The sequence below is a fragment of the Prunus dulcis genome, unplaced genomic scaffold, assembly GCF_902201215.1.
Source record: "Prunus dulcis unplaced genomic scaffold, ALMONDv2, whole genome shotgun sequence".
NCBI lineage: Eukaryota > Viridiplantae > Streptophyta > Magnoliopsida > Rosales > Rosaceae > Prunus > Prunus dulcis.
The window spans coordinates 46,772-62,943 of NW_023010058.1; the positions used below are offsets into that span (position 1 = coordinate 46,772).

General features: G+C 35.7%; 2 protein-coding genes across 2 annotated transcripts; one reads left to right on the forward strand and one right to left on the reverse strand.

The window, feature by feature from the left end:
• Positions 1–6,552: 6,552 nt before the first annotated feature.
• On the reverse strand, positions 6,553–11,327 carry LOC117612726 (arginase 1, mitochondrial-like). Its single transcript, XM_034341390.1, has 7 exons — positions 11,092–11,327; positions 10,845–10,993; positions 10,583–10,742; positions 10,050–10,183; positions 8,072–8,281; positions 7,167–7,277; positions 6,553–7,029 (listed from the first exon to the last, which is right to left on the reverse strand). The coding sequence occupies exons 2-7, from the start codon at positions 10,983–10,985 to the stop codon at positions 6,769–6,771; spliced, it is 1,017 nt and encodes a 338-aa protein (XP_034197281.1). The 5' UTR covers positions 10,986–10,993; positions 11,092–11,327; the 3' UTR covers positions 6,553–6,768.
• Positions 11,328–14,295: 2,968 nt separating this feature from the next.
• On the forward strand, positions 14,296–16,003 carry LOC117612727 (the record flags this gene model as incomplete). The annotated part of the gene is made up of 1 exon (XM_034341391.1): positions 14,296–16,003. A coding segment is annotated over exon 1 (1,644 nt), but the record flags the coding sequence as incomplete, so codon positions are not given.
• Between the last annotated feature and the right edge of the window lie 169 nt (positions 16,004–16,172).

A 16,172-nucleotide genomic window follows, 5' to 3' on the forward strand; every position in this document is an offset into this window, starting at 1 on the left:
AACCCATGTACTAATATTCATTTTGTGGTTGAGAAATCAGAGAAACAGAAAGGCTATGAAGAAGTGAGAAAAACTTGAAAATGATCAAAGCAGAGAGAAAATCAAGTGGAAAAAATGGCTCAAACGTACTCACTTGATTTTACTTGGACCAAAATATCCCACTTGTGCGTCTATGTGTTTCATTTTGCTTTATGATAAGAGAAGTTGGAGCATCGGAACTAGAATTAATTTCTTTCCATACCGAAAAAAATTAGAATGCAATTATTTTCCTCTTTTATTATTGTTCTTTTTCTTAGTTTTTTGTTGTGCCAGGTTTCTTTTTTGTCAAGCCAACCACATGAAAAATCAAAGCGCGTCTTTTTTTTTTTCGAAATCAAATCAATGCACTGTTTTTTTAAAAAAAAAATTTAAGGGAAATTGGCTACTCTTACCACCAATGTCAGGGTAGACTCACGACCTTGAGCTGGAAAGAGTTATTTGTGGCACCCAACTGCCAGCTGCTACCTATATGGATTTAGATAGGAAATTACTGATCGTGTACTCACGAGGACTGTTGACAACGAAACTCAAATACTGATGGGGCTACACACAATGCAAGGACTTTACCAATTGAACCAACCTTTACTGACAATGCACTTCTTATTTCACTTGAGTGTTACTACTTGTATTTTATAATATCAACTAATGAGTCTCGTTTAATTAGTGACCTAAAAATAACTCTTTGATAACCATCATTAAATTAATTCAACTTTAGATATTGTTAGTAGCTTAGGGCCCGTCTAGTAAAGTTTTCGGAGAATGTTTTTAGAGAATATTTTTAGAGAATGAAAACAATAAAATGAATTTGCATTTTCAGCATTTAAGAATGCGTCTGGTAGATTAATTAGAAAACATATTCAGAAAATAAAAACAGTAAAAATATGTCTGGTAGTACAATTTGAGAATAATAATATATGAGCTATTTTTCAAGTGTATTTTTGATAATGTATGTTCTAAAGAAAATAATTAATAATTAACAAAATTTTAATGTTAGAAAAAATCTAGAATTATCTTTAATAATAAGTGAAAATGATAAATAAAAAAGTTGGATTTTGTTGGTTAATTGATAAACTGAACAAGTATGCATATAACTTATAAGAATAGTTTTTATACGTACAAAAAAAAATTTCCCAAAATAAATACAGATTATTGAGTAAAGAACTTCTTGTAGTAGGATATGAGAATAAAATAAACAATGAAGTGTCATTTCTTTTCAACTTTTATTTTTTCATTAATATTTTTTTAATGTTTATTATAACAAAAAAAAACCTAAAATTATCTGAAACTAATGTTTAATTAAAACAAGATTATAAAATAAAATAAAAATGTTAGCACACTTTTCCTTCCTCCTTCTTCTCGACTTTTCTTCTCCCAACTCACAGACCTCCCATGAGTGCTGGTGTTGCTTGGGTTTATATAACCCATGTGAAAACAGCAACAAAATCACACTGAAACACATAATTCAAACCACCACAATAACTATCACCCTTGATTTGTTCAATTGGGTCGGCGGTGGCTGTTAGGGTTCGAGTGATTGGGTGGTGATGGTGGAGGGAGGCTGTGGCGGAGGCTATGGCGTTGAGGAGTTTGATTTAAGCCAAGGATCTAATTGTGGTGAAGGTTGTGGTCTTGGAGTCGGAGTGGGTCTCACAAAAGAAGGCAACGAGAGAAAGGAAGAGACAATGGGGTGCTCAATTTTTGGGTCTGGGATTTGAGAAAGGTGCAAATGGAATAGAGCATGATGATGTCTTGTTCCAGCTGAAACTATTTCCCTTGTTTTCACTTCCCTCTGAAAATGATGAAAACGTCTAAAAGTTGTTTTCTCGTTTTGTGAAGAAAGTTGAAATCGTTTTCAATTCTTCGTTTTCCGTGTTGTTTTCTAACTTAATTGCACCTAACGCATTTTTGGTTGTTTTTATTCTAGGAAAACAGAAAACGGGGTTAGAAAATGATAACGAATGGGCCCTTAATACCCATTATTTTATATCCAATCAAATTTTAACCATATGCTTTCACACTCATAACCCGTTGCTTTATCCTACTTTAAGAGCATTTCCACCAGTTGCCCCTTGTCATGGCAAGATTAGCCCTAGGGCAGCCACTATTCACGTGAATAGTGGCTGCCCTAGTCCCCTCCAACAAAATGTGCTTCCAGCAGTTAGGGGCTTGCCATGGCAATTACTATTCATTTTTTTGTTTTTTTCACAATTTTGTTTACTTAAATAATTAATTTGGATAATATTTTCGGATAAGATTTTTGGGTTCCTACGTGTCAATACTATTCATATCGGATAAGATTTTCGGTTTCAAATTTCAGATAAATTTCAGATACAACTAATAATAAAATTAAATACATGAATGAAACAAAACAAAAAATACAATGAAATCAAAGGTACATGAATTAAACAAAACAAAAAAATACAATGAAATCAAAGGAAAGTAAACTAAGACATTAAAGGCAAACAAACTATTTTAATGGTTTCCATCATTTAACCAATCGGTGTTGCTAGGTCTATCGTCACGAAAAAGTCTTCGTCTCATAACATCCCTTCGTTCTAGCTTCCAAAATTGTTTTGTTTCAGGAGACATATGGCTTGTATCCATGGCCATGGTTTCCCGATCTTTTTTTTCAATGTTTTGTTCGTGTGCATACTCCCTTTCTTTTGCAAATTCTACTTGAACTGCCATATCGTGCTCTTGTTGTTTCAAGTCCATTTCAATTCTCATGGCTTGGTGCTTTGAAAGTTCCTCCAAATACTTCTCTGCATTCTTGCCAGAAGTACTCCCTCTCTTCGTCTTCGCCGCCTTCCTCCCAATAGGCCTTGGAATATTTTCAATGGGTGAGTCCGTACTCATCGGAGAATCCATAGGTGAATCCGATGCCGGCGTCTCATGAAGTGGAGTCTCGTTCAAGACTACCGTCGGACCGGTTGGAATAATTTTGAATCTCTTACAAGTCTTCACCACCTCCCAACAATGGGTATGGTTGAAACTTTTTTTCCCTTGGCCGGTAGCACCAAACCACATTTGTGCTTGTATAATCTATAAAAAAAAAAAAATGGAAATACAAGAGAATTTTTAAAATATTGGCAATACAACATGTACAAAAAAAACTAATGGAAATTAAAGAAATAACAAAAAAAAAATGCAACATGTATTAACAAAAAATAAAGACATATTAACAAAATATATAAATTGCAAGAAACATTTAAATAAAAATTAATATGACATAGAAATTAATAGAAGAAAAATGACAAATAATTTACCTCATTGCTAAGATTTTCTCCGCTTCGTTTGTTGTCAATCGCTTTTGCTAAAGCATTTCTCCATTTCCCCAACTCTTTATTAAGAACTTTCCACCTACTGGATAATGCCATTTCTGTACGTGTAGAACCAATTGCCCTTTCACAAAATGCTTGATGAATTTTTTTTCCACATATGAGAAAATTTAATCTCATTGCCCGTTACTGGACAATGACTAACTTCGACCCAAGCCTCACACAAGCTAACATCTTCTATCATGCTCCATGCCCCTCCATTTTCATTAGAAGAACCCATAATATGCTAGAAAAAAATTGCAACTTCAAAGTAAAAAAATATTGAATAGAAAGTGAATAAATTTTGAGGAGAAAGTGAACAATAGTTGAAGGAGAAGAAAATATATGAGGATTTGGTGTTGAAAGTGAAGAGTATTGGTTGGTATTTATACACAAAAAATTCTGTAATTTTTGTGTATTTTTAAAAAAAAAATTCGATTTTTTTTCAATTTTTTTGGGCAGAAAATTTCGCTGCCGTTGGATTTCAAAAAAAATTCCAATCGGAGCGACCAGAGGCCGCCACGTGTCAAAGAGCCGTTGGCGGCACTGTAGCGCTGCGTTGAAATTTTTTTTAACGTTGGCGCGTGCAATGCACGCGCCAACGGTAAAAAAAAATTTGAATTTTCAGGGCTGACGCCATGCTGGCGTCAACTATTTTGTCCTGGATTTCGGTTTGGACCTCGGGCCATTTCCGCCTTCGGGCCTGCCCGTTTGGTGGCCCCCACGAGTCGCCCGGGCTGGACTTTTGCTGCTGGAAGCCCTTTTTTGACCCAAACCCCCCCCCAGCCCGACCTCGTCCAGCACTGCTGGACTTGCTCTAACTCAATCTTCTTCTTTTTTTTTTGTTCAAAGTTAGGCAGGAAAAATGGGGAAAACTCACACACACAGTATCATAGGGATTTGAACTTACGACCACTTAGGAGCACATCAAAAATCTGAGCTCAATTGACAACATAGTATATTGTATATGAGGAATAAGGGGGGGTGGGGTGAACCCACACGTGGATTCGAATTGAGATAATACATGGTCATCATGGAAAAGGGAATTTTAAGAGGAGGCTTGGCCTTACTTACTAAATTTCTGATTTGTGAGGAAGCATAATTAATTACAAAGTGGGTTGTTTGTTTATTTAGGCTTAGTGATTAGTGTATGCATTAATTTGGGCATAAAAACAATTTAGATAATATGCCCCAAAATGGGAAGCCATGATGATGATTCAAGGCAAAAACTAGTTGAATTGTTTTGAATACCACAAATTGATTAGTGTATACATTTATGCCATTTGAAAATTTGGATAATAGTTCTCGTGTTACATTTGATCACAATTAATGAATGAATTGAATAAACTAGACAATAAAAAACGTTTAGAAGGCTCGGCACCTCCTCGAACTGGTCAACAACTTGTTCTTTTTCAAAACCCGACCTCGTTTTGATACTCTTGAACTTGATAGCCTTGGTGAAGTTTTCGCTTACTACACTCCAACTTGTCTTCATCATCCCAATCTTGCTAATGATGATGATGATTAGATTTTGTGGGAGCCTTAGGGTTTTGTTGGCAAGAAGATGAAGGCAGTGCATTTAGCATCAAGCGGATGGTCTCCAAATCCTTGCCTTTGCCACCGTGGGATGGTTTCTTGAGCTTCTCGAGAATTGCCAAGTCGTGCTCATCAAGTTTGACAACTTGGGCTCCGTTTGGTTTATGGAATGAATTTGAGATAAAATCATTTTTCATGTTATTTCTTAAGGGATGAGAAATTGAATATTCTTTTCCCACGTTTAGTAATGCTGGGAAAGTAACTGGGGGATATCATTTTATTTCCTTTCCCATGTTTGTTTTGAGTAAGAATGAAAAACAAAGTTTGTATAATTTTCAATTATACTCATATTAAATCAAATAAAAAAAGAATGCATTTAATGATATATTGTAATTCTAAATTGTTAATAGGACAAAATGGTCAGGAAGAATGTTTATTTAATATTGGCTCATTTTCTCAAACTTTCCCATAATAAGGGAAAACAAAACCCAAGTTAGGAGGATGGCTTCACTTTTTCCCCAACTTTCCCATGGGCCAGGCAACAATTTATCATACCTAGACTTACCAAACATGGGAAAACAATTGATTTCTCATCCCTAAGTCTCCTTTCCCTTGAACTAAACAAGACCTTGGAAGGATCAATCGTTATTTCAAGGATGAAGACAGCTTCAAGGTCATCCAGCGGAGGGCAAGCGAAGCCACCATAGTCGTCAACAGGAGGCTCTCACTCGCATCAATGTTCCTTGAAAGCCTGATCACGAACATACTTCATCTTGTTTGAAAGAGAAAAGATTATATCCAAATTTGGAACCCTAAATAACAGTAGCAAGAGTTCGCCAAAGCCTCACGCTACATATGTGTATATAGTTTCCTAATCTCATTGGGCAAATTAATTCTTTTCCTCGAACAAAACACAATTCTTTTCCTCTTATCAAGTTTTCTTTTTTCTTTTTTGTGCCACGTTTCTTTTTGGTCAAGCCTACCCAAATGAAATTTTTTAATCAATGCTCGTCTAATTTCACTTGACTGTTACTACTAAACCAAGTATTACCATTTCTAATAATAACATGTCCTATGAAAATATTATCTTAATAAAGAGTTCACAATAAAAATTAAAATTTTAAAAAAAAAATCCGAGTAGGCTCTGTGCACAAGCAAGCAAAAGCAAAATTATACATAAAAATTATGTTAGTCCCACATTTTCATTCAATTCATAGTAATTAACCAAGTTGAATAAAATTAAGAAATTACACTTACCACATTTTTATCTCACATTTCTATACCACATGATGTGACATGTTCATATTATATGCCACATCAATTAAATCAATGAAGTGTATTTTGATTATGACAATTTGAAAAACAAATACTTGAATAAATCATAAAAGAAAAGAAAATATTAAATAATTTTAATTAATGTGGTAAGAGTAGCATGTGGTATACAAATGTGGTAAGAATAGCATTATTCTTTCTTTTAGTTTTGAATTTCATTCTCTCTGTTTTTTTTTTTGGGGGGAAGAGAGTCTAGAATTTACTTTTTCGATCTTGAAGAATTTTTTGGTTCAAATATGTAAGTAAATATGTCATATTATACTAGAATTTGATATTTGATAAAGTTTGTTTAGATAAACTGCAATTTATATTAATTTACAATTAGTACTGAAAATAAAGCAAGTTCTGCAAGTTATTCTCATTGAACAAATTAATACATATTAAGCACAACGATGCCCCCACTGAAATATCATGCTGGAATTGAATTCTCAGTTACATACTGCAGCTATGTTTAACACTTTCAGATAATGAAACTGCAAAAATCTGTGTTATGCTGGAAGGTCTTGTCTCCAGGTATACCAAAGGAAGGCACCTGATAATTTTATCATTTTGATATCTTTGCAGCCAACTCTCTCACCAGCTTAGCAGCTACCATTGCAGTCATCCCATCAACAGTGTCACGCTGGGGATTGAATTCAACGACATCTGCAGCAACAATGTCGCCTTGAAGGTTGTGGAGTATGTTGAGAACATCACGGAAGGAGAGACCCCCTGGCTCAATGTGTGACACTCCAGGAGCGAATGCAGGATCAAGGCAATCTACATCTATCGAGATGTACACGCCCTTCACACCTTCCCCCAATTTCTGCCAAAGAAAAATTTCTTAACCGTTATTCTCAATACTCTCAGAAGTACATGCAGACATATAAAAAGAAAGATACACATGGGGCAGGGACAGAGGGAGGGAGAGACAGAGAGAAGAAGAGAGGGAGAGAGAGAGACCAGGTTTTCCAAAAAATGACGGTCTCTTGAAAAGGTTCGCATTTCATATTGCTCAACACCAAATCGTTTTCCTTGTTCACGCCCTTCTATGTTGATTGATCTAATACCAACCTGAAAGTTCAGCAACCAACTTCATCAGGTTGACTGAAATGCTGGACAATAACTAAAACAGGACATTCAACTTAATTAGAGCGCAAGAGCATACCAGAACTACATTAGGTTTAATGATGAATAGATATAAAGAAGAAGAAAAAGAAGTAGCATAGGTCATAGTATGACAAAGACAGGTCGAATGAAACTTGTTACAGTAAGTGACAGCACATTCGTATTAACTGAGATTTCATCTATATTTTAGGCAGAGGACAACATTAAAAATGCTACTTTTGCTAACGGCAAAGCTCAAGTGGAAGTTTATACTTAATCAGAGATGCAATAAGTACATTTGAAAGTCACATAGGGTGATTAATCCATTATTTGCATTTTGCATAAGGTTTTACATACATGATGCCAATATTAGAAATACCAAATGCTTATAAAATCTTCTATGGTATTTACAATTGTTATCCATTAAGAAGGGGCTACGTTCATTTGAATATTGTCCATGAGCCACCCTTCCTTGTGCACCAAAGATTATAATCTTTGAATGCAGGGATGAAAGTGCGAATATCAGCTGAGAATATTTACAAAATTTCCCACAAGTGATGGCAAAATCCTATGATATGCTTTACAGAAAATCAACAATGATACATACAGATAGCCAAGTTATGTGAAACTAAAAAGATATACAAGCTTGTGAATCATCCCTTTTCATCAATTTGTTATTTGACTAATACTTTTTTCCTAATTAAGTGGGAAAGCAAGCCATGAGAAATATACATACGGTGTATTTACAAACAAGAATTTACCTGCAAAAGACGACGAGCATAACCACCTTCCATAATTCGAGCAAAAGAAGACGCATGTGAATATACGTTACCTTCAAAGGCGTCATAGATATCAGGATGGGCATCCAGATGAAGAATATCCACAGGTCCCCCAAGCTTCTCAGAGACAGCTCTTACAACAGGATAAGAAATTGAGTGGTCACCACCTAACACTAATGGGCGCAGTGGATCCTGAAAGGGCATGGCCACAATGATTAGGTGCTTCCAAAAAGAACCAAAAGGTAGTCGGTGTATACATATATTCATTGGAATGAAAAGTCTCAACCAACTAAGGACAACATTTACTCTCAGTATCTGTGAAGCTTTCCAGGAAACAAATTGCACAAACAAGAACATATCCCGGATAATTTTCCAGAATGAAGTTCAACCAAATATCTGCTAGGTTTATGGAAGATTCAAAATAACTGAAGACATCAGAACATTTGAGCTGCCCACTGATGGCAACTATTCATTTTCTTTGACATTTTCAAAGTAATGCATCACAGTACAGTATACCACTCTGAGTTTGGATTTCAAAATGATATGAAGTGTGCCCATATGAATTTCAATATGGAATGTTTTGCCCTGTTTCAAAAATTCATGCACACCAAAAGTTGGGATTGCAGGTAAAGGCTCAAATATGAAGGTAACAGAGGTACTATGAGGAATCCTTTGCCACAAATGCAATGACTAAGGGTCCTTTCCACCATTTTTCACACCCTCTATACAACTTAGACACTTAGTAAAACATTATTCCCACAAATTGGCAGGAGGATCTCCAACAAAGTGGTAACTCCTAACTGGTTTCCCCTTTCATAGAAGTTGAAAACATCAGTAAAGAAAGGTAATTGTGAGGTTTTAGTTTGACAACTTTGGCAATTCAACGAATGAAGTACTTTCCTGTCTTTTGAAAAGTAACCATATGATATAAGTATTTTGAGAAATTGGCCAAATGCAGATGCTGAATTTAACATTTTACAAAAATGACAATTCTCGGTAAAAAACAACACTGACCCAAGAGTATTCCAATGAACTAATGATTATTTCAGGAACGGTTCAAATTTAGAATCTTGTTGAGAAGAATTTTATATTTCTGAAGAAGTGTAGTTATAGATACTGTTAATCAGTGCAGAGGATTCCCATTCCTAGTGCAGTCAAAATCAAATTTTCTGAAAAGGTCTTCACAGTTTGTACTAAACTAGCAAAGTCTTTAATTGAAAACGAAATATAGGATCTGAAGACTGAAAATGGCATCATAGTACATACTGCAGGCTGGTTTCTCGACATCTAAGAATTTAAAATAGGAATTGTACCAGCTCAGCTTCAAAGTATACTTCTAAAAAAGCTGAGTTTCAAAGTATAAGAATATTACAAGCAATTATGTCATACTGATAAAAATTTCAAGGTTATGAAAGGAATATGACTACATGTCATGCGCAAATGAATAGAACATATTGTAGTTCAACTAATTGCTGCTCAAACTCATTTCAGCATAATAAACTAAAGCTTTTGAAACACATCAAGTCCCACTAACAATATATAAACAAGGAAAAACAATATGGATCTATCAACAATTGGTGAATTGAGGTAAAAAAATTCAACTTTTAGAAAATAACATAATCAAATGGCCAAAGCTGGTCTCAGAGTTATCAAGCTAGCTGAGCATTTTATCTCTACCAAAACAGAGAAGTGCATAACTGGTGAGATATAATCATAAGCCTGCAGCAGATAAGTGATTAAAATGGTTTCCTCCAGTTTTCAGTGAACTGGGCATGACTTTAAGTGTACCAAGTCATTTAACAGTGCCCCAAGTTATTCTACCAACAGAACAAGGACAGTTTTGGAAACAGAACAACAGAATTAGTTTTTCCACTGAAATCTTCTAAAATTGCATGTTTTCCCCCTAAAATAAATCATTGTATTAGTTTTAAATTGGAAGCTTCTAGAAATTTCAACCTACCTGTTCCATCACTAGCTTGACAGACTCACTTATGACATTCATCAGTCTGTCATCTTCGACTCCACAATCTCGAATTTCTTGGACAGGAATATCACCAACATCAGTTAGCACCCTTGGGTCTCTTAGTTCTTTCCCTGCATTGCCAGCATCATGTTTCAGTGACTTCAATTCATGCACCATGACATGAAATTTTGAAAAAATGAAAGAAGAAGTCATCAACAACAAGCAATTCACTAAATTGCAAATCTTTTCATGAATATAAAAGGTGCCCATTAAACAACCTGAGCACACACATGTATAGATGATAATTCTGAGAGGTTTCACTAATAACATAAACTGCTAATAAAACGATTGAGAAGATGAGGAACTGAATTACCACCAATGTTATATTTCAAGTGACAACACTTGTTGGGTTGTGGGATAATTTTAAATAATTAAAAAAAAAAACCGACTTATCTTGATCAAATTAAAAAAAAATTGAATGTTTGTTGCGAACCAAAGAAAGATTTAATAGTTTTTAGATGATTACATACCTTCTTCAGTTGTTGAGTTGGTACTACCACACCAGATTGCCTCTCTAATCCGAGGAGGAGCAAAAGCAGGCCCTTGAAGAAACGACGAGTTATGTCCAAGAGGAACACCCAAAAGAGAAGTGGATGCTACAGCGCCTCCTAAAGCACGCACAAGCTCTCCCTACACAGAAACAAAAAGAACCCATTTCACCAAAACCAATTCCATGTCCAAAAATCCACATAAATCGATAATTAAACACAACCGAACAAGGAAAATAGGTACCCTGAGCTTTGCGCTCTCACGAATGAGAGTGAGAGAAGCATCTATAAGTCGGCTTTGACCGTTCTCTATCAAAGCACCGGGAACATTTTCAGCATTGAGTTTATGCAAGAAATGAATTCCTCTGCGCCCAATTATTGACATTGCTGAAACTAGAGAAGAAGAAAAGAAAACATTTGATTTCTCTAAGTCGCAAAAACCAAGTACTTATAATCGTTTTGTGGCTGAGAAATCAGAGTGGTCTCTGTACCTCGAGCGAGAATTGAAGGTGATAACAAGTTGCAGAGACCGAGAGATAAGAGGCTGAGAAGAAGTGAGTGGGTTTACTGAGAAAAACTTGAAAATGATCAAAGCAGAGAGAAAAAGAAACGGAAACAACACCACCAGTGACTTCAACTGCCAATGACCTGAAATACAAACAGTGGGAAAACAGTAATGTGTCTCGTGAAGATAGAGATAGGCTTGATATTTATAGAAAATGAATGATATCTGATTTGAGAATTAAAGGGGTGAGATAAGATAAGAGAATTCGATCGAAGATAAGGGAATTCGATCCAACCGTTAAAGATGAAATATCAACTTTTATCATGTCGTATCTTGTGTGTAAATCAAAAACAGTAATGGATGTTGAATTATCGACAAAAACGTGAAAAATATGATGAGATCAAATTCTATCAATTTCGTATTTTGAATGGTCTGAAAATCAGAAACAATATAAGGAGAGAGAGAGATAGAATGATGATTGAGATTGATCAGTGACAACGTGAATAAAAAAAAACATGGTGATTTGCCGAGTCACACACATGCCAATACCCTTCGTCAGGAAAACAAACAAATACCAAAAAAGTAGAAACTGACGCCACGCACTTCGAGGCGTATTTTTCTGACGTGTACCGAACATTCTGTTAAAATGCGCGGTACCGGCGCATCACGCACTTCAACAAAAGAGCACTGTGCCTTTTATATATTGTGGGCCAAGTTCTAACTTTGGCCCATCAGGTTCTCTGTTTCTTTAAGCCCACTACCAATGCGAAAGGGCCAGCCTACCCTTTCTATGTAGGGTTCGATCTTATTAACCGATGACAAGATCCATGCTCGCCATGACGTGGATGTTATTCTTGTTTTGTTTTAATTTTTTGGGCTCTTTAGTTTTAACCCATAAAAAACTTAACTAATTTGGAAGAAAGATAATTAATTTTGCTTAATTAATATAAAACCAAAGCCACCTAATTTTACCAAAAGGACATCCAACAACCTTAAAATTACTACATGTGCCATTGTAGAATTGTACCAGAAGGGTAGAATTATCTTATCAGAAGGGTAGAATTGTCTTATCAGTTGTTATTTTTTACCTGGCCCAACGAATCTGGGCCTCTCTTTGGGCTAATCCAAAATAGTAGTTTTTTCCTATGTATTAAAACTAAAACCAAAATATCCAATATCTTACAAACTAATTAATAAATTTAATTATGTCTAAAACCTAATTTTTCTTAATTTTTTTTAAGTAGGAATTACACATAAGCTATCCTTTATACTCTTCTTTTTGTTTACTCTCACTATGAAACACAAATTCTTTTTTTTTTTTTTTTTCAAATTCCTGCTACAAAGATAGTACTAGTATAGTTCAAAGTATGTATGCCTTAATTTAATGAAAAAAACATGGAATTAAAGCACACATACCCTAAACTATATCATTACTATCTTTGTGATAAGGAATTTCATAAAAATGATGAATTTGTGTCTCGTGGTGAGAGCAGACGAAAAAAAGAGGTTATGACGAGCAGCTTATGTGCAATTCTTGCTAGAAAGTTTACTTCACAAAACAAGACAAGGATGAACATCTATGTCTTGAAGAGCATGCCAACATCTATGTGGATTTGTGTCTCATGGGGGTGGTGTTGTGGAGGCATGGAATCATAAATTTTCCTTCTTCGGACCAAGAAAACACTAATATCAAGTGAATGATAATGAAGATAAATATAAACATATCCATACACAAATTGTATGAAATACAAAATTTACACTTTGTACCTAATTTCTCTATTGCAAGGCATAAAGAGAGTGTGGGAATAGTGAGCGGAAAGAACAAGAAGAAAAACATGAACAGAGCAGTTGTTTATCATGAAGAATTTTTCCCATTAAAAAATAGTTGGAGTCTTTTCTTAATATTTTTTTTAGTAACAGGCCCAAAATAACATCATTGTATCTTTAAAAACCAAGTGTTCAAGCCCAACTGCAGCATAAGTCAATTCCTTTGCCCCTTTGTCCCGCAGCCTTCTTTGAGTCATTTTATCAAACAACTTGCCCCATTTCAACACAGGATTTCATCGCAACTTGAAACCTTCATAGGTATAGAAGTGGAGGCAAGTGCCTTCACTGACAATTTTTCTGCAAACCGACTTTGGCCTCGATATATTCATTCATACTTGTGTTTTATCTTCAATTTAGGGATGATCATGAATCGTTTTTGTGTCAACAACATGAATTTGAAGACAAAATTGGTTATTGAGTCCAAGATCATACACAAGTATGAATTTTTGATGCCATACACATCAATCGCTAGGCCGTGTTTTCACTTGATACTTATGGTGTGGATTTACTTGACCAAAATTAAAGGAGTTTTCCCTGTTTGTATATAATCTTTGGGTACCCTTTCAACTCAGTTTAAGGATTAGAAGCTTCCCTTCTTTTTTTTTTTCATTTTAATCTTTTTTCAGTTTTTCAAAATTTCATATAATTTTTTTTTCAGTTATAGAACGTGTGGATTTATTTCCTTTTTTTTAGTCTAGAAATATTTGCAATATACAAGACTCGCACAATTTTAGTTTATGAAAAATTAGTAAAAAGTATTAAACATATACTGTTTTCAATAAAAGAAGAAGTGTGTTACTACAAGAACATGTCACACATGTAAGTGAAATAAGAATAACGTATGATTATTTTAAAAGATTTGTATAATTTGATATACCCAAAACTACGGATATCAATATAACAACAACTTGCAAAATAATTGACCCAAAAATATTTCTATCTTCTTCTCAGCTTGTCTCATTTTCATGGGGACGAGATTATACAATGTTATTGTAATATAATTGACATGTTAGTGCGTATCACCATGTCAACTGTAATTAAGTTTATAAATAATGCTAGTTAATAATTGATTACATGTCAGAAATTTATTAGATATGTAATGGTACTACTCAATAATTTCTCATCAAGATGGATTAAAAATCTTAAAAAGTCCTCAAAGAAAAAATAAATATTGTACCCAAAGGAAAAGGAAAAAAATTAAATAAAAAATAAGAAGGTATGAGAATATGAGACCAGGTATCTGTGTGTTTGTTTGTTTTTTTTTTTTTTTAAAAAAAAAGCCAAAACAGAAAAAGAAATAGACAAAACAACAAAAAGCAAGAAAATGATGGCCATCCACTTTCCAAAGTAAGAGGAGGGAGGGTCCTAGAAGAAGAATTAGGACCATTTTTCTATAGAAAAAAGAGAAGAAATCAAAACTGTCGAAGATGCCACCACTTCCTTCAACAAGGCTCTCTTTCCCTCTCAACTCTCCGCTCTTCTACATTCTTCCATCCACCTCTCTCTTCCCAAACCTCATCATCACCACCACCACCAACAAGAACAAAATTTTAATCCCCACCATGTCCTTCTCCTCTTCTGCATCATCCCCTTCACCTTCTTCAATTTCCAACCCTAAAGAGCCAGAACACCCACGAGACCCAGAAGACCAGGAGCTCCTTTTGCAGCAGGTCCTCAAGTACCACAACCAGACCAAGCATCATTTCACCAAATACGCCAGAGGCCCTCATGGCCTCGACTGGGCCAACCAGCCCAACCCATTCCGCAGGTACGTCTCTGCTCGTCTCTTATCTCTCCTGCACTTCCCTACAGAGAATCAAAACCCAAACTCTTCTTCCACTCAAGACCCTCTGTATTCTTCTCTGTTCCTGAATCTCCCTCCTCCAAAACCCATATCCAAATCCACCATTTCTCAGTTTTTCTACGATTCTTTAGCTCTCTCAGCTTGGAAAACTACTGGGTTTTCAACCTGGTCGCTTAGAGTCAATCCCAGCAGTGGTAATTTACACCCTACTGAGGCCTATATCATTTCACCCCCAATAGAATCGTTGTCTGATTCGAGTTTCGTAGCGCATTACGCTCCAAAAGAGCATGCTTTGGAGCTTAGAGCTGAAATCCCATCTTGGGTTTTCACCAATTTCTTACCCAAGGACTCGTTTCTCATTGGGTTGTCATCGATTTTTTGGCGTGAGGCCTGGAAATATGGAGAGCGCGCATTTCGGTATTGCAATCACGATGTGGGTCACGCTATTGCTGCGGTTTCCATGGCCGCAGCAGGGCTTGGTTGGGATGTGAAGCTTCTTGATGGATTGGGTTATGAGGATTTGGAGAAGCTAATGGGGCTTGAAGTGTTCCCAAAATTTCAAATTCCCTCTCGACCTGTTAAAGGGCGGTTTCCCGAGATGGAATTTGAGCATCCGGATTGTATTCTTGTGGTTTTTCCTAATGGGGCTGGTGAATTTGATGTGAACTATAAGCAATTGAGTTTGGCAATATCTGAGTTTTCCAAATTGGAGTGGAAGGGAAAGCCAAATTTGCTTAGTAAAGAGCACATTTGTTGGGATATAATATATAGAACAGCAGAGGCTGTTAAAAAAGAGATAATTTTAGGTAATACGTTTTTGGTTGATCCATTTCAGAGTAGTGGGATTTGTAGTGAAGGTTCATATAAGGGTTTTACAGCTAGGGAAGTTGTTAGGAAGCGTAGGAGTGCAGTTGATATGGATGGAGTTACTGCAATGGATAGGAACACATTTTATCAGATTCTTTTGCATTGTCTTCCTTCGGGTTCTCGAAATGGAGGGAAGCAGAAGAAGCCGTTGGCATTGCCATTTCGGGGTCTTCCATGGGATGCTGAGGTCCATGCTGCTTTATTTGTTCATAGGGTGGAAGGGTTGCCACAAGGTTTATATTTCTTGGTTAGGAATGAAGACCATTTGGATAAGCTCAAGAAATCCATGAGGTCAGGCTTTAAGTGGGTGAAGCCAGAGGGTTGCCCAGAAAATCTTCCTCTGTATGAACTTGATAGAACTGACTGTCGTACTCTTGCTGAAAGGCTCTCGTGCCATCAGGTATGTCAAAATGTAATTGGTAATTTTATTAATTTTCATATATAAGTGGAATTGCTTAAAACTGGATGGCATATGAAAGCGATTGTGAGGGAGATGCTGAACAATGCATATGATTGTGAACATTTAGACTTTGATAGAATATTGCAGATAGAGGAATAAATAAAAAAAG